Raw genomic sequence first — 18,067 nt, 5'->3', positions numbered from 1 at the left:
ATAACCTTTTAAGAATGAAAACTGTGTCCGTCAAAGAAACATTTTAAATGTTAGAAGCAGATGTCTTCCAAAACAATTACTTATATCGGTCCATGGACATGATTGGGCATAACCTGCTCAAACTTACAAAGCATCTGGATTTCACACTCATTACTCAAGGCAACAAAATTTGTCCCATAAACTGAAACGGGTGGACTGCGCAGTACTTTTCACACTGAATTCAAATCTGTTTTTAAAATTTGTCAACCAGACAGGGTTTTTAAGTTACCGTCTGTATATTACTTATCAATAAATAAGGCTGTTGTTACACTTAAACTTACATCTAAAAATGTGCAAGCACATAATTTGCATTTATATTTGGCCTCAGGGATATCCCTCTTTCGTGCCCAGAAACAGTCTGTCAACAGAGAGGAACTCCACTTACTTCGGTACCACTTTTCAATGTCTATGTGAGAATACTGGAACAACGAAACTGTAGATGACACAGAAATTCTGAAAACAAATTTGGATTCAATGTGTAAAAATACATGAAACATAATTTCTTTTGCAAGGGGAACTAATCTTTTGTTAACCTGTGTTATACATTAAAAAATAGAATATATGTATCTCAGTCATAATGCTGTAATTATAATTAATACACAACAAGACCATTTTGCAACCTTCTTCATGTGAATACACTGTGGCAGTATTTCAATGTTGATGCAGCAATAACTGCAATAAGCCCCAAAATAAATATTTACCTCTGAAGGCACATATTAGATTAAAAAAAAACAAAAAAAAAACATTATAAGTTATGGGTGAGTGAACAATTCATAAACAAATAATACTCTCAGATAAAATCAAAGTACTGAAAGAGGTAGACTGGACTTCGCTTCTTTTTTCCCCCAGTCTTTTGCTGGTCAACTGTGGTCAGCAGTTTTTTTTTGTTTTAAGCAGACATCTTCTCACTTGAAGCTTTTACCAGCGATTTCCAAAAGACGACTCTCCTGACCCAAAGTTCCTGTTTTTCAAGTAGCGCTTGACCTCTTCCAGCTCTTTCGGCTGGAGGCTCTGGTCAACCCCTGGTGTGAGCTTGTAGCTCAGAGGTGAGACAATGTACCCGTTGCGGTAAAGGCAAACCTGCTTACACATCTCAAAGCAGGTAAAGAGAAGACCAAAGTAGGGAACGATCTGTGAGGGAAATGTAAACACTTTTTAACTAGCAATAAAAGTATTGACAACAAATCCACACAGATTTTGAACAAAGTTTGAGCACTTTGTGTCTTTACAACTTGATATGAACTTTGCCGTCTTGTCGTGTGTGACAATGTACTGTACAGCGATATTTGCAGCTGAAATCGGAGAGTGGAGCATGCTGTTCCACCTTGCTCGTGATATTGCTGCTATGAATTACACACTGAACATTACTTTCCATACCCCTCCCCCCTCCCCCTCATTCCTCCCTATGCATGGTCATGAGTGACAGTCCTTTCACTGTCATAAAGTCACTCATGTTACCAAGAACGTGCAGTTTTTTCAGTTCATACTTGTTTGCAACACAAGATCAAGTACACTGGCCATATCAATGATCAAAGGTGTAAGGTAATGACAAACTATTTCCAATATATAGAGCCGTCCTAATTATTTAATCACCGGATCACTATTGTTTGAGCTAATCACAATCATTTTATATAATTGTTTCCAAACAGATGGATGAAGCTAATAACAAGTTCATTTCCAACACTATTTCTACTATTTGAGGTTTGATCGGTGATCTTTTGATGACGTTATTTCATTGCACTCTCTTCCTTTGCTGTGGTTTAACGGCATGCGAGTGCAGAATTAGTGTCAATAACTGTTTCTTGAGGAGCTTAAACTCTCATTTTTTTAATTGACTTTATTTCGATGTGCATCTATCAACATGAACATAAATGATTTAGCTGCAAAGTTAAAAAGCACAACACTTCTGTGGGAACATTTTGGTAAAAAGCCAAATCAAAAAGTAAAGCCTAATAACTTGAAGGTGATTTTTACGACTAAATTTATAATCACAATTATTTATACGACAATTAATCATTAACTTCCGCCGGAAGGCAATACAAGTGAACCGTACCTTTATTGTGTTGGCAGTGAGGCCATTCCACAGTGAGAGGACGCCCTTGTTCCTAACAACCTGTATGAAACAGTCGGTCATTCCAGCGAAGTGGACGTCAACTCCACCAAGATGGGGAAGACGGGCACTCTGTGCCTGAGAGAGGAATGAACATGAAGCATTGGTGATGCAGGAAAGTTTTACAATATGTCAATAAAGTAATAACTGGAAAAGTCAAGTGAAGCACGATAGAACACAATTTTATACAATTTTGTTCTGTATTTAATTATGTTATTATTTTTCAGAAGAAGCAGTGCAGAAAACGCAAAATGGCCCTCCTGTCTCCATTTACTGACTGCAGTCAAAGTGTGCTCTACCAGTCACTGTGTGTGTGTGTGTGTGTGTGTGTGTGTGTGTGTGTGTGTGTGTGTGTGTGTGTGTGTGTGTGTGTGTGTGTGTGTGTGTGTGTGTGTGTGTGTGTGTGTGTGTGTGTGTACATAGCAACAGACCAGAATCAATTCACTCAACATAAAATACATTAAGATAAGCCACTGCAGTAATAAACCAAATATAATGAAAGGACAAGATAAACTTTTAAAAAATAAGGATCGTGAAATACTAATAAAGTTTGAGGGAATTATTGACACAAGTGATGTAAATGTGTTAACAAACCTGAGTAAAATTATAACTAAAGATATATGATCACTCAGAGGACTCTTCCAGTGTGAAACGGTGATCTACTGTTAACCACAGCTTTGCAGACTGACTGTAATGTGACGGAGGAAATTTACCCTTAGATGTTTCAAGGTCCTCAAAGAGAACACGCTGCCATGAGAGCATTAAGACTGTTCAAACAGCTTCATTTGAAGAGGAAACTTTAAACTAGCCAAACAAGTTCAATTCTGCTTAAATCATTTCCCAAAGCTTCTGGACACATCCTCAGCTGTTCATGTATTCTGCAGTTAATGTTTAACTTTGAGGTTTCCGTGACAGGGACGGAATCTCTGAGTAACATAAGGATATAAAAGCATTATTCTTTATCAAAAGGCAACGCCGGTGTGATGGTTTGATAAGCTGGTGAGAAAACTCTCAGTAGGACTGCTGTCTGAAAGTTACTGGCTATCTTTAGTGAACTTATCTATAGCTTCTGCAGAGCTGGGGGCACATTCACATTCCCAGCTGTTGTTGAACCTTGTGGTATCTAATAATAGGCTGATAAAACCGGATGTAGTACTCTGTCCTTTGCAGCGCCATTGTTCCCCCATATGCCCTTCCAAGCATACTGATGACACCTCAAACTTGATTTAAATGATTATGGTATTCATATTAAATTGAATTCAAATTAAATCCAGGCCAAGTAAACTGACTCGATTTGAATTTGTTGTGTTTGTTGAAAAACTTTACTACTAATGTAATTCTGATGTTCCATGTTCACTTTCAGTGAGTGGCAATGTAGTGTCATCCTGGTTTTAGGCACACTCTCACTGCCCCCTTATGGACTGAAGCTGGTAATACAATCAGAATACAGGTTGTTCTACGTGAACATGTTTAACAATTATTCAGTCAGTAGTTGCAAGATTTGAAGGGGACTTGTTGATTTAATTAAAGAATAAATCTTATTGTATCCTACATTCATATGCAGCTGAATGCATTTCCTTGTAAGACATTAAAAAAAACAAAGTAATGCTAAAAAAAAAAATCTTACTTTCCTGACTGACTAAGAGCATGAAACTCTATTAAACTGTAATGGTATGTATATTGATTAATTTATGCATTTAGATATATTCTCATCTTCGCTGAATTTCTAATTATGTATTTATTTTGCTTTTTAAACAAATAATAGGTCTGTCTCAGTTCTCCTAAAAACGACAGCCCACAGGCAGTAAAAGTGTTCTTACTTGCATTTTCCGCTTTACAGTTTCAAAAGGGTATGAGAGGGTTTGCGCCACTCCTGCTGCAACACAGCCATTAATGAAGTTCTGCAAAGGAGTGAAGCGGAAAGGAGGCTCCTGCCAAAGCTTGTCCAGGTTCATGTACACTGCATAGCATCCGACAGAGAAGGGAAACGCACCTGAAGACAAATAAAATATGCTGCAAGTTACAGTAAAACCTAGGAGGTAAAGACGTGGTTGATATGAAGTATTTTGGTCCCTAAACCACCAAAACTACTTGACTGCTGGACATACAAAGGGGAAACCCGGGTTATTTTAACAGCAGTAATATCTGATATCTGAACACCGTCCATAGGAAATTCATTAATTTGTTAGGAAAGTGCATACACACCCAAGACGGTGAGGGAAAATCCCCTGTAGAGAGAAAGCAGCCCTTCATTGCTGTAGATCTTTGAGAGAGTGTGAGCTACGCCAAGATATGTGGGCTGTCTGCAGTTCTGAGTGATGAGCCTGGTCTCTGCCACCTCCAGAGGGTACGTGGCAAGTGCAGCAGCGACACCAGCCAGTCCGCCGGCAAATATGGCCCTCCACTGAGGGATGGAGCCCAGTTCATCCATGTGAAGGTGGACTAGCCTGCACACAGAGGAGGGAAACACACAATCAAATATAATGCTGGCCGTTTCATGGTATGATTTGGCAGGTTGTAAGTGTAGACATTCAGTGTCTACCTCTATATACATATTTACCTTTTAGTATTGAAACATTAGTAAATAGATTAGTCAATTGGCAGAAAATTTGGTTTGAATGTTTCTTTTTTTTTGTTTAATACTGATTATTTGGAAAGGCATTTATTAAGAGTAAAAACGTAATCATTTGCAGATTTCAGCTCTCAAATTGGAAGATTTAATCCTGTTTTTTGTTTGATGTACTGTAAAGTGAATATTTTTGGGTGTGGGACTGTTGAACAGCACCTAAAGTGAATTTTACAAGGTTCTACTTAAATATGAGATTTATTTATATTTTACTGCATTTAGTTTCATACAATGACAATTAATCAGTAAAGAAACTAATTTAGTTGCAGCATATTGAAAGACAACTTGTTTATTAACGCATTATGTCAGTGTTTTCTATTAAGTGTTTTGTTTTATACATGCAAATATATTTAGGAAGACGCGACGCGAGTAGTAAGCCTGCGAAAGACGTGTGTGACAAAGACAAAGACAAAGAGGGAAGGGCTTTCTATTTCCTGGAACATGATGTACAGAAATGGACAGCAGTCAGGATATGGTGTTTACAAAAACACTATGCAGGTCCCCTGAGGCGTGAGAGGAAACCTACTGACTGATAGGAAGCTTGCAGAGACCGAGGTTTATTACCCTATCGTGGATTGCTGTTGTCTTCAATACTCATCGTCCTGTACTTTATTTTATTGATCAGTCATACAGTTGACACCGAGGCACATTTTGCCTTGTAGTAACCCAACAGAAATGCAGTATATATATATATGTGTCCTCAGTGCTGCCTCACAGGGAGCACTTCTTCTCATAAGTACAACTGTTGTTTTTTTTCCCAGGGACTATCAAACCCAAACCAGGGGCCTAACTGCAATCAAGATTAAATAATATGCTTATGTGTGTATTAAAAGAAGGTTTTTTTTTAAATTAGTTAATAATCTGTGATGATTAAATTTCCCCACTGTGGGATTAACAAAGTCTAAATCTAAATCTAATTTGTTAATTTTTTTAAAATTAATTGTTCGTCATTGAATTTTTAAATTTGAATGAACAAAGAATGGCAGAAAAATATTCAGTTTCCTGAACCCCAAATTGTTATATTCAAACCATGAAAGTAAAAACTCTGAAGACAATCAATTTGCACCTTAATAATCATTAAATGGCAGCGACAACACAGCAACAATATACAATGATATCATCTATAAACTGAAACCTGGTAGTCAAATAATCATTTAGCCCTTTAACATTTGTAGATCTATTTTGATAACTAATCATGTGGTTTTCTAGCAAAAAATACCAAATATTTCAGAGTTTCAGCTTCTGAATTAAGAGGATTTCTTCATCTTCTGGATGGGAAAGTGGTAATTCTGGGCTTTGGGCTGGATTTGAAGATGTCATTTTGAGTTTTGAGAAACTGTGATGGACATTGTTGATTGTTATCTGACACTTAAACCACACTATGAATCATTTAATTGATACAAGGTGGCTTTTTGGTATTTATTTATTTTTTTGGTTAATGGTTAGTTTCAGCCTTGATCCAACAGATAATGATTTCATTTATCTCCATTGAGTAATTGACTAATCACTTCAAATCAAAGTGCAAACTATTGGATTGTTGGTGTTAATACAGTGGCCCTGAATTGCAGAACCCAACACAACAAGAGAAAACATCTTCGAAATTAGGCAGTTTATGTCTGAAATGACTTGAAATTATTGTTTCGTGAAATGCTGTGGTATTTTGAAATTCTGTGTCTTCTAAATTGCTAATATGTTATGTATATCAAGGCCACATTAATGTCTACTCCTATGAGACAAAACTCGGGGCAGGCTTGAACATGCATCTTCAAAAAGATCGGCTGACCAAATGCAGCCTTCCGATTGGCTCCGTGCCTCGTACGGCAAAACAGGAAGTATATCTTTAGCTGCAAGAATGGAAGTAAACAAACAATTTAAACGAACGCTTTTTGTTGTTTCATGCCGTCATACAGTAAAATGAATAAATAAATGGAAATATAATTTCATCTTCTACATAAGTTGATATGTGTTATCTACAATTTTACACTGTTCGCCACACAAACATGCCGTGTCTACGTCAGCTGACTAAGTTGGCCAACAAGCTCATTTTGAATAAATGTCGGGTAAAATACAAATAAATTTAAAAAAAACCCACAAAAGATGTTGTGAAGTCGATCAAATGTGAGACAAACAAAACATAGACTCTGGTTCTCTTACTTCTTGTATGCTGTGAGGTGAATTGCGGTGTAGGGGGACAACCGGAGACAGGAGGCGAGGTTTCCCTTCCAAAACGCTCGCAGTCCCTCATTCTGGTAGATGACGAGGAAACGTTGCCAGAAACCCCTCTTGCAGTGAAAAGTGCCCACCTGACTTTTAATTTTCACCACCTCCAAAGGCGACGTGACAGTTTTACTGAAAACCCCGGCGAAGCCGACGCACAGAAAGCTTTGAGAACTCGTCAGCCTGTTGTCCTTTAAAACCGAGGCCATCACCGCCCGGCGACCTGTTGGCGAGTTCACTTCTCTCACTGCGAAGGATTTGTTTGTACAGGTTAAACCTCCAAATATAGACAGCGAAGAGATGTCGGCCCTCCTGTCAAAGAGCAGCGGTGTTATGCGAGTATCACGTCACGTTGTGACTCTGGCGACCACTAAACAATAGAGGGCGCTGCGTGTCGTTTAATCCGATTTTTTTTTTTTTTAAATCCATAAAGGTGTTGCAATATTACAAGATTAGATAAACTTTTTTACTTTTTTTTTTTTTTTAAACAGTCAGCCTGGAGTGCTGCTAGGGAGTGTGAATTGTTGTCCTTCTGGTGCTCTTCAGTTTGAGGATCAAACCGGTTTCAATCACAGTAAAAAACAAAAAACAAAACAGAAAACAGAAAACTCATGCCAACGCGTTTCAGCCTCTTAGGTCGTCATCAGGGGAGGTACAAATAAACAGCCTTTGGGTTGTTCCTTATAGCTGTCGCTGTATGGTCATATGACCAGTATGGACCAATGAACTGTCACCCAGAAAGACGTCGGCATGAAATTTAGATAAACCTTGTAAACTGTAATTAAAACGTTTAATTTAAAAGTTACTAAATATCATTATTTAAGTGCTCTATTTAAGTACAATTTTGAGGCACATGTACTTGACTTGAGTATTTCCATTTGGTGCTACTTTATAGGCCCACTTCCACTCCACTACATTTTAGAGGGAAATATTGTGCTTTCTACTCCACTACATTTATTTTGATAAGGTTAGTGGCTTTTCAGATAAAGATTTGACACAATGAATAATATAACAAGCTTTTAAAATCTAACATATTGTTAAATATCTAACCAACTGACTTCTTACAAAAAGCAGTGTGTAGTCAGGGTGACATTTCAGATGACTATAAGTTGTTAACAGGTCCACTATATCGTGATTTTTACCTCTAAATGTCTGTAATGGTTACTTTTCAATATTTCATCCAATATCTAACCAAAAATCAAAGGTTAGAGAAAAAGTCCAAAACCTGAAAACAGATTTGCGCATCAGAACTTAGTTTTTTCTTCTTTCCAGTAATCATCTGATGACCACTCACATTTATCTGATCTCCCTGGATATAAAACTGTATATAAAGTTGTTCAAACCAGCTCCACCTGCAGCAGCTACAACAGTAACATGCTGCTTGCACACTGATGCTTCATTATTAATAATGTAATGATGTCATACATAACACTGTGTCAGTCAGAGAGACTAAACCAGAAATTTTACTTGAATACTTTAATTTGGTTGCTAACACTTTTACTTCAGGAGGATTTTTCCTGCAAAACTTTTACTCGTAATGAATTATTTTTACATTGCTCTATTGCTACTTTTACCTAAGAACAGGATCTGAATACTTCTTCCACTACTGGTTAGAAGTAAGTTGGTTGAGTAAATGTATCTGTATATAGTGAAAGGGAAATTTGTGGTAATTTTATTTTTTAACCATTTTGTCATAACTTACTTCCAATAACTAAGCAGAAGTGAAGTAGTTGAATTAAACCCTTCCTTCTATTTTCAGCTGACCTCTTGAGGATGCCCTAGGCAATCATATTTTAGTGCGGTGATCTATATTTATAGGTGGAGCAATACCCCAGGTTTTTTTTTTTTAAAATGTGTTTTCTATGGTAGTTAAGGATGACATAATTATCAGAGTATCTTTATCAAGTACAGTTATAAGATTTTGGTTATAAATTGCGCACTAAAAGTGCTCAAGTATGTTTTTGGAGGCTTTGAAACAGTCAAACGACCAATGTTTTTATAACCTCCATCAATCAGGTTGTGTTTTCAGCATTGTTTGTTTGTCTGTTTGTCAGATGGATTAAGGAAAAACTTTCAGCTCCTGGTGTAGCATGGGTCAAGGAAGAACCCATTAGATTTTGGAGAGAAAATGAATCACAGGGCAGATCCACAAAGGATTTTTTTTCACTTTCATAAACATTGCAAGAAAGGGCATCTGGCCTGCTAAATGCCATACATATTAAATTCCAATAGATGGCAGTAAAGTTCAATAATAGAAAACATAGGCCATTCTAGAAAGAGTCCACATCACAATCCATATTCACAGGTACCAGTAATCATCTGGGATACACCTGTACTTGCTTAAACCTAATACAGTAATCAGTCATCATGGAGCACTCAGGGACTCTGGTTTCATTGGGAAAACCAGAACTGGAACAACACCTGAGATTTGAGGCTTCAACTCACACCAGCAAATTTTGACATCATTCTAATATTCTTGTAAAAAAAAATGTTCCCCTCGGGGATTAATAAAGTATATACCTACCTACCTACCTAAATATATCCAGACATATAATGGTTACAGTTGCAGATTTACATACCATAGAAGAGTGAATATTAGCCTTGGTGGTGGTCTTTACTTTGTGAGTGTCCCTCTAGTTCTTTTTTACTTTCATGAATTTTTTTTTTGAATGGCCTTTGAGCGACTCTTTTTCAGGCATGTCTTAGTCAAAATTGCATGAAACTACAAGAATTTAGAAAGGCACTACGTTGGTTCAAAGCAAACATATACGTAATATCCTCCTTTTCTTCTCAACATCTGCAGTGACATTGTCTTCCATGTTTTTGGACCTGCCAGGTTAATTCTTCATCATATTTTATTTATTGCACCGACTATTTAAATCAGGTATGATTTATTGTAAAAGTGTACTGACCAGCAGGGATTTGGTGACACTGACTTGTTTCAGCCCTGTGTTTGTTTTCTCCTTGTTTTGGCCTGCCAGAAGCACCTCCCTCCCCTGCCGGGCCAACAGCCTCAGATGCATGCGAGGAGCCCACCTTCTGTCTGGACCTGGGCCACTTGGCTCTTTCACAAAGGCTTTCTGGAATAACAGAGCCAACCAGAGGAAATGACAGCCTCATCACAAGAGGTACCCCTCACTCCCCCTCTGGCTGCCTTACTGGGGGTGGAAAAGGGTATGTCCGTGTTTGTCTGTGTGTGTGTGCGCGGGTGTGAATGGGATAGTGGCTTTCACTGCTGCAAACTTAAGAACCAATTTTGATGCAGTGGATGTAACTGCAGTGATGTGCAGAGCATACCCGAACTAGTTATAGTTCATATTAGGTATTCATGCAACAACTGAATGGTATTACTGTATTACTGGCAAATCAGTAAAATTTTGAGATGCAGGATCACAGACTGGTAAGAGGAGCTACAGTAATGTACTTCATATCTGTGCTGCAACATCAAAGTAGCCTAAAGAGCTCACGTTGAAAACTGAAATTTCTTTGATCTCACTGTCATATGTGTGTCCTCTAATACACAAGATAAAAAGATATCTTTAAAGATAGGTGGAGTGACGTTGACTCACACGGTATCTTATCAATTAATGCCTCAGCAATCAAACACAACACCACCAAGAATTTGTTGCCAGTCTGTCTCCTCTGCTGTCCTTCCTCTGCCCCTAACATTGCCTCTGCCCACCAGTATTTGTATAGAATACAGATAGAGCACTGCCTTCTTCCTGTATGCATGTTCCCTCTCCTGAATGAGCACATCCTTCATGAAGGAAAGGAGTGCGGGAGCTGCCTGCATGCCTTTGTGTCTTGGAGACTGGCACCTTGCAGTAGGTGTAGGCTGGCTGAGGCATTGTCATTCTTTGGGTGTCATGCACAAGTCAACCCTTGATCTCCCACTTTGAAGTGCATTGTTGCAGGACCTGGGAGAGCAGACCGTGCATGCAGTATGAGCCTGCACCAGTCAACAGAGGGCGCCCAATACCAGAGAGCCTGCACAGAGACCAGAGTGGCTGTCTGTCCTCACAGACTGGTGCCAGGCTCACAGACTGCTGCAATAAAATTCTCACCTCATTATCTCAGACAGTCACATCACAGGCTTGTGTTGGCAGGGGAGGGGAAAGGGAAGAAAGGTTGGGGGTGGGAAAGAGGAACAGGCTTGGGTAACTGATACTAGAGTCTGTCAGTCTGAGTGTCTTTTTTTTTTTTGTTAACTGCAGGGGTGCTTCAGTGAGGAAAATCAGGCTTTAAGTACAATTCACTGTGGCACCATGTTAACACCTATGCAACAAGGCTCAGGCCAAACTGCTCCCGGCTCACTTAACAGGAATGGGAGACTTGTTATTCATAGCAGCCTAATTTTGAATAATGGTTTCTGTGATGGTGTAAACTGTGAAAGGTTGTCAGGGTTTGTTAAGAATAATAAATGCAGCGTTGCACCTCATTACTGGGAACAGTCTTATTACAACAGGTGCTGAAACCACTGTTATCTCAGCTCTGCGGAACAGTAAACGAGCTTAAACACAATCCATAAACTGTAGAATCAACAATAAATATGTAGGACTAAGGGCTTAATTTGTGTCAAAGTTGTAAATGCACTAATGCAAAAATTATGATGGTAATATGGGATTAAAATTATAAATTTTTAGTGGAGTTTTAAAGCACGTTTAAACTAGTAATACAATCGTTTTTTTTGGTGTATGATTCTATCTCCCTTTTAAAGTCCTAACAATGACTGATGCATTACCTATTTAGTCAGGATGCAGATGAGCAGGAGGCCCATTGTCTGTGAGGATGCAGAGAAGAACTTCTGGCAGCTGTTGTCCCCTTATCTTCCCATGTACAGTCAATAAATCAATATCAAATCTAAGGAACAGGAAGCCAGATGGCCTTCCCGCAACCTCTCCAGGCCAGGCATCTCTCAGGGCCTCCTCGGCTACTGTACCACCGGTGCATGCAGCAGTCCTTTGAAGACATACACATTCAACAAGCAGCTCAATGAATGACTAAAGGGAACAAATAAGCTGTTACGACTCTGCTCAAATCAGTGTTTGTGTTTCCATCCACATCAAAGGCCTCAGTCTGTTTGATATGCAGCACCACACCTTGATCCGAGCCGTGTACAGGTAGAGAGGAGGAGCAGTCCATTGAGAAGAGAGAGGGTTATGTGGTTGCCTCTCAGCCCTGGCTCGAGGGTAGTTGACCCAGACGAAGGGTCTGGTCGTGTCTCTTGTTCCCCAGGGTGCTATTGCTCCTTGCAACCATCACGAGACACATTATTTATTGGGTGGTCTATTGATTACATGCTTTTAAGGAATATTCCCAGGAATGTGGAGCAGTAATGACAAAATAGGACAAGTCTCGTATTTTGAGATCGAAATGATTCTAATATGAACTGAATATGGAGAGGTTTGTTGAGTGACTAGCTCCTGGTTTGAAGTAAGGTTGGTAAGGTCAGTTACCTAAAATACATCCCACCAGACTCATCTTGATTTCTGTCTAGGCCAGGGGTCACGTTAAACAGTAGTTTGATTGAATGGCTGTTCACAGAGCAGTGTGAAATGCCAGCTCTATTGCAATGTGCAAGTGAAAAGGAGGGGGTTTCTCTGGCCTTTGTGTGGCCCGTGGTCTTAGAGCACGGACCCATTGTTTAAGGTTGACCAGCCAGCCCCTCAGACTCTCCTTTGCCCTGCTTTGTCCCGAGCAGCGTGACCATTTCCTTCATTCAGGTCAGGGCAGGGTCATGACTTTGGACACCAGTCTTGCCTGTCTGCCTGGCTGGCATACTCATAAATGTATGAAACACTTCGACAGATGTTGCTGATGTCACATGTCAGTGTTGAAATGTGGAATATAACTAGATCAGGTGGAATCTTAAATTCAATTCATGTGACCCTGAAATCACAATAATAGCCACAACATTAAAAATAAGTGACGTGGTTCTCGTACACACGTCGGTCAGAACTCATTAATGATCGATATGAGCTGCATGGTGAGAAATGTGTCACTCGTGCCTTTTCCGAGTGTGGAAAGCACATACACAGGGCAGAGATAACCTCTTTACTGCCTTGAAGTTATGTAACTGTTTAAAAGAGTGGACAGCTCCCTCCCTCCGTCTTGAGGCCGGACCTGCCTTATCACGGCCTGCCCATCACAGTGATAAGAAGAGGAAAGGCCAAGGGGCCGTAACGAACAGTGTGCACGATCCAGGTCAAGAGAGTGAGGAGACTGGACTCAAAGGGGAGGCAAGGCGGACAGGAATATTATCTGATAAGAATCCCAGGAGTCTTTTGATCTCAGAGGGGCTGATCCTGCGCTACAGGGTGTCATGCTGAGTGGACGAGCAGAATGACACAGCAGGTACAAACAAGCAACCCCTTGAAGATCACCCTCTGCTAAAGCATATTTACACAGGGAAAACTTCTGACTCACACACACAAACATACAAGCTTGTTCATGCTTTTGTAGTATTTCAAATAAATCTTGATTATGATTTTCTTAAATGAAAAAGCATAAATAAATGTAAGTGACCAGACAATTTCTGGCTAAAAATATAATAAAGAAAGACACATGTGTTTCATGACACAGTAGATCTTTACCAATCGAAGCCATAATCAGGAAATAAATTCAAACTTCGTAAATGACTCTGAGACCCCTGCAGAGAAGTTTGAATGTCGCAGAATAGTCTGGTGTGTTTTGTCTCATAAGTCACTGATTAAAAGCTGTCATGTGGAGGCCAGACAGGACCTGGGGCTGCAGTACAAGCTGCGGCCTGAACCAAATGCCTCGCTGCCTCGCCCAGGGTGAGATTCTTTTTGCCTGGAGTGGCCAGAGGGGGGGGGGGTTTAGCAAGCTGCTGCAGAGTTAAAGTGTCCCTTAGCAACAGTTAAAAACAAAAGAGCAGATGCACATGCAGTAAGCCTCTCTCTCTTTTGCAAAGCATGACTAAATGAGGTTTATACATGTGTATATACGTGTTTTTTTAAATGTCAACAAATTCTATAAAAAGACTAAATCTAACAACCACTGCCATGCTAATATAAAATATTTGACTGTGCATTGGTGATCAAAAGCCACTAAAACACACAAATGAGCCACACCATCACGTGTTCCTTCATCACAATAAATATTGACACTGTAGTTAATTTGAGCGGATTCAATATACTTGTGTATATTAATCTGCAAATAAAAATAGTCCCAATCAAACACACTTCTTTACTCTAGTTGAAGTCATGTTTGCGAAAACTGTTGTGTCGGGCTATGTTAGGGAAGTGTTTAACTGGTGTTAAAAGAAAAGTAAAGAGTAAATTTGTGACCTGTTTTAAAAGACACACATCTTCAGTAGAAACAAATGTTCTTGGGGCCGAGTGCTGCAGAGAGATATAAGTGTTGAGAGATGGACTAACATACTGCTGGTTTTGGTCCTTTCATGGGATTTTTTTGAGAGTATAAATACAAAATTTTGCCAGCCTTGTCCTATAATGCTCAGATAATCAGATGACACTGCAACAAAGTGACTAAAATCTGTATTTTACTTTCACTGAGAGCAAGCTGATGAGGTAGGTGTCTTTGTCTTTTTTTAGACAAATTGCACCAACTGTTGCCTCACAACCTGAAGAATAACAATTATGATTTTCTTTAAAAATGTCCTTCGTCCACATCAAGCCAAAACAATGACAGCGAGGTATCAGTAACCTGTTACATCCACACTCCAATTAAAAGAATTAAGATGTAAGGAGCCTTCATTATCAGCTCTCTCTGAAGGACATCAAAGGCTGCGCCGGAGTGAGAGTGCAGCTGCCCTGACGGTGTGAGTTTCTCCTCTCTCACTCCAGAGGAACTTGTTTGTGTTGAGGATGTTTACTGATCCCAGGAAAGACAAACAGCCTGTTTCTTGTTTGTAGGTAGTGCAGCTCAAACACAGTGGCTGTGGGCCTAGTCTGTGTGTGTGTGTGAGCGCGCGTGTGTTCCGTGTGAGAGAAAGCTAGAGAGCGAGACAGAGCTGCAGGATGTATTGCATTGTTGGGCCATTGTTTGTCTTGTCTTTTCAACCCACTTCCAAGTTTCCCATCGCCAAATTCAATGCTGTGAAAACAATTTACCAAAGAAAGACATGATTTGTGCAACCACAGCTCAAATCGGCATGTTGTCATTAGAATTTCTCCTTATGGTACAATAAATAGATTTGTTGCCATGTGTTGTCAATCAACATGAAAGCCATCATTAAACTCTTAAGATACCTACATTCATATGCATCCTATAATTTCTTAAAGAAACCAAGTTGTGACACCTCATCTCAGCACACGGGGTCACTCTTTCTCATCTCTGCAATCAGCCCTCAAACTATTTGTTCCCTGTTTCACATTTATCACAAACCATCATGTTGTCAGCTTGTTATTGTTGTCTTAATATGTATATTACTCAGACAGCCAAAGGTGTCACTGTGAATTATAGGTACTTTATGTGATATGTCTGAAGTATTTTAAAGTTTCAGTTCTGGATCTATGGTTTGTAAAAAAAAAAAAAAAAAAATGGTTAAGTCAGAAACAGACATTTTTCCTTGTCCAAATCAGGTGTGTTGTATGTTGTATGTATTATGTTTGGGAAGTCTTTATTTATTTTGCACATTTATTGACATTTATTTAGAGCTCACAAATATGTCTACTACCTTTTAATTTAGGCTGTACGCAAGGCAATAATGTGCTTTAAACACCCTTTATCATAGAACTCAGGACACTTCCCACTTAACCCCAGATTTCTGTTATATGTTATATATAACATTAGAAAGACGAGAAGCCTCACTCCCCTGGCTGTCTCATGAACTAAAGGCCAATTGATGTCTGTATTGCCAGCGTGGAGTGTCTCATTCTCTGAGCTTGTATCAGCAAATGTCACTTTGGAATTGAAGTTTCCTACCACAGCAATAAATTGTGGGGGAAACAGGCTTTCACAGAAAGGTTTTATGGCACAGACACTTCCCTTCCATACTGCAGGGGGTATGGTGCTTTACACCGTTCATGTGTCACAGCCCTTTTAACTGGTACAGTCCCAAAACTATAGTAGTTTTCTATCTGCAGATGTTGACTTTATGTGTTCCTTTGGGCATAAAGTGAAATACTAAAGTTCTAATAATCTATTAGTCAGTAATTCATCAAGGAAAATGACTGCATTTAATGGTTCCAGTTTCCCAAATATAAACATTTGCTGCAGTGTAAACTCGCTGTAAATGTCTTTATGTTTTAGAATGTAAGTAAGGCCATTTTTATTATGTTACCTTTGACTCTGAAAAACTGTGATGGCTATTTTCTCACATTTCTAGACTTGTTAGTTAGTTGTTAAAATAAATAATTGATTGATTGGTGATGAAAATAAGGGTTTAAGCACTAAAAATGTAACTATTTAAAACATTTAATTTGATCACGGTGACACTGCAGAGTTTTTCAGTTACACATTGAGAGAAACAAAGGAAATACAACATACCCAGAGTTATAATATCAGAATCACTAATGTGGAAAAAAAAAATCCAGCCTTAATATAGTGTGTAATCAATGAACAGATGATGTTGTTTTTAATTTTTAAGTTTGTGCCCAGTTTTTATTAAAAAAAAATGTATGCGTATATGCATGCACACATATATATGACATGTAAATTACAAAATTAAATACAAAGTGATTACAAAAGTTCTAGTCACTGTAGATGCAGCCTTCCTATTTATAAAAAGCAATCTTTTGGAGAGTACTACTTAGCAAGTCACTGGTTGTGTTTTGATGTTGAAAAGTTGGTAAATCTGATTTTAAAACAGACTATACTTTCGAACTTCGGACATTTAGTTAAGCTAGGTACATCCAGATCCTAAACAGACACATTTCATGTCTCTGATGATTGAATCAACCACCAGGGGAATAATACAGTTTTTTGATGTATAATTTAAATAATTTTTAAAAAGCGAGAAATATTCACATTTGAGAAGCTGGAAATATGAAATTTGGGACATTTTGCATGAAAAATAACCATTTAAAATGCTAATCAATTTTCTGTCAGCTGCATATGTGATTGTATAAACTGCTGTGAAGTTTAATTTATAACAGAGCATCAAATTTTAGAAGCACTGAACATGTCTTGTCAAGTTTAGGGCTGTGAAATAAATATAGTGGCGTAAAATGTACAATATTTTCCAATAAGATGTCGTCCAGTGAGAGTGTGAAGTGGTTTGAAAATGAAATACTCAAGTAAATTAAGTAGCCTACTTATGTAGCTTACTTTCTTAGCCCCATTACACCAACTACACACAGTGAGGATACAGTGACTGCAATTACATGCAATAGTACCCCACTTTTTCATATACAGGATATTATGTTTACATACAGCATTAGAAACCTGGATTTTCTGTAAACATGATCCATGTTTCTGATCAACTGTGAACCGTTGTCTTAATTTTTCTCCATCTTAGCCTTTATGTTCTCTACCGGCAGAAAATGTCCACAAACCTGAATAAGGTCCTCACAGGCTTCTGGTTTCTATTGGAGAAGTCCAGGTAGGCTATATATCCAGGTTTCTAAAACTAAAATAAGATGCAAAACAAAACCAGGATACTAGTGCACATGTGAACAAGGTTATAGAATGTTTTGTTTTGCATAAATGAATAATAATTTGTCAAGGGGAGGAAATATTTCCCTTTATATATTATATAAAAAGGGAAATATATATATAGCCTATTTTGCTAGATCACAAAAACTAAGACTTATATGTTGAGTTTTTGTTCAAATATACGACAGGATTTTTTTGTGGATTTATGGTTTTAAATGACTGTTTTGTCAACATGATGTTTGCTGGTAGTTATGCAGTTATAGGCTGCAGCAGCTCCGTTACAGATCAGTGAAAGGGGGGACAGCGTGTTCGGCTCTGTGTATACCTGCATGGACTTCCTGCCGAGACTCTTGGTTTCCAAGTATGTTTGCTCGAAACTGGGAAAGTCGCCCAGTCTTCGCCTGCAGGTTGAACTCCACCTGGGACATCGGGCTGCGATAACTCAACCGATAGCTCTGCGGTAAAACTAAAAAAAAAAAAAGAAAAAAAAAAAA

General features: G+C 38.7%; 1 protein-coding gene across 1 annotated transcript; it reads right to left on the bottom strand.

The window, feature by feature from the left end:
- Positions 1–26: 26 nt before the first annotated feature.
- Positions 27–7,489, bottom strand: slc25a43 (solute carrier family 25 member 43). The gene is made up of 5 exons (XM_069694393.1): positions 6,930–7,489; positions 4,355–4,596; positions 3,970–4,142; positions 2,093–2,227; positions 27–1,170 (listed from the first exon to the last, which is right to left on the bottom strand). The coding sequence occupies exons 1-5, from the start codon at positions 7,199–7,201 to the stop codon at positions 958–960; spliced, it is 1,035 nt and encodes a 344-aa protein (XP_069550494.1). The 5' UTR covers positions 7,202–7,489; the 3' UTR covers positions 27–957.
- Positions 7,490–18,067: the final 10,578 nt, after the last annotated feature.

This window comes from Brachyistius frenatus, unplaced genomic scaffold, assembly GCF_029030835.1.
Source record: "Brachyistius frenatus isolate BFR_SWC_R1_liver_20210118 unplaced genomic scaffold, ASM2903083v1 Contig_17, whole genome shotgun sequence".
In the NCBI taxonomy this organism is placed as follows: Eukaryota; Metazoa; Chordata; class Actinopteri; family Embiotocidae; genus Brachyistius; species Brachyistius frenatus.
The sequence above is the reverse complement of the archived record's forward strand: the minus strand, read 5'-3'. Positions and strand labels throughout refer to the sequence as shown.

What these genes read in the sequence shown, in the direction of transcription:
- slc25a43 (XM_069694393.1), bottom strand. Translation starts at nt 7,201, where the DNA reads ATGGCCTCGGTTTTAAAGGACAACAGGCTGACGAGTTCTCAAAGCTTT. An exon ending in CACCTCACAGCATACAAGAA is followed by an intron (nt 4,597 to 6,929) that starts GTAAGAGAACCA and finishes CTCTGTGTGCAG; the next exon opens with GCTAGTCCACCTTCACATGG. An exon ending in CTGTAAAGCGGAAAATGCAA is followed by an intron (nt 2,228 to 3,969) that starts GTAAGAACACTT and finishes TTCCTCTCTCAG; the next exon opens with GCACAGAGTGCCCGTCTTCC.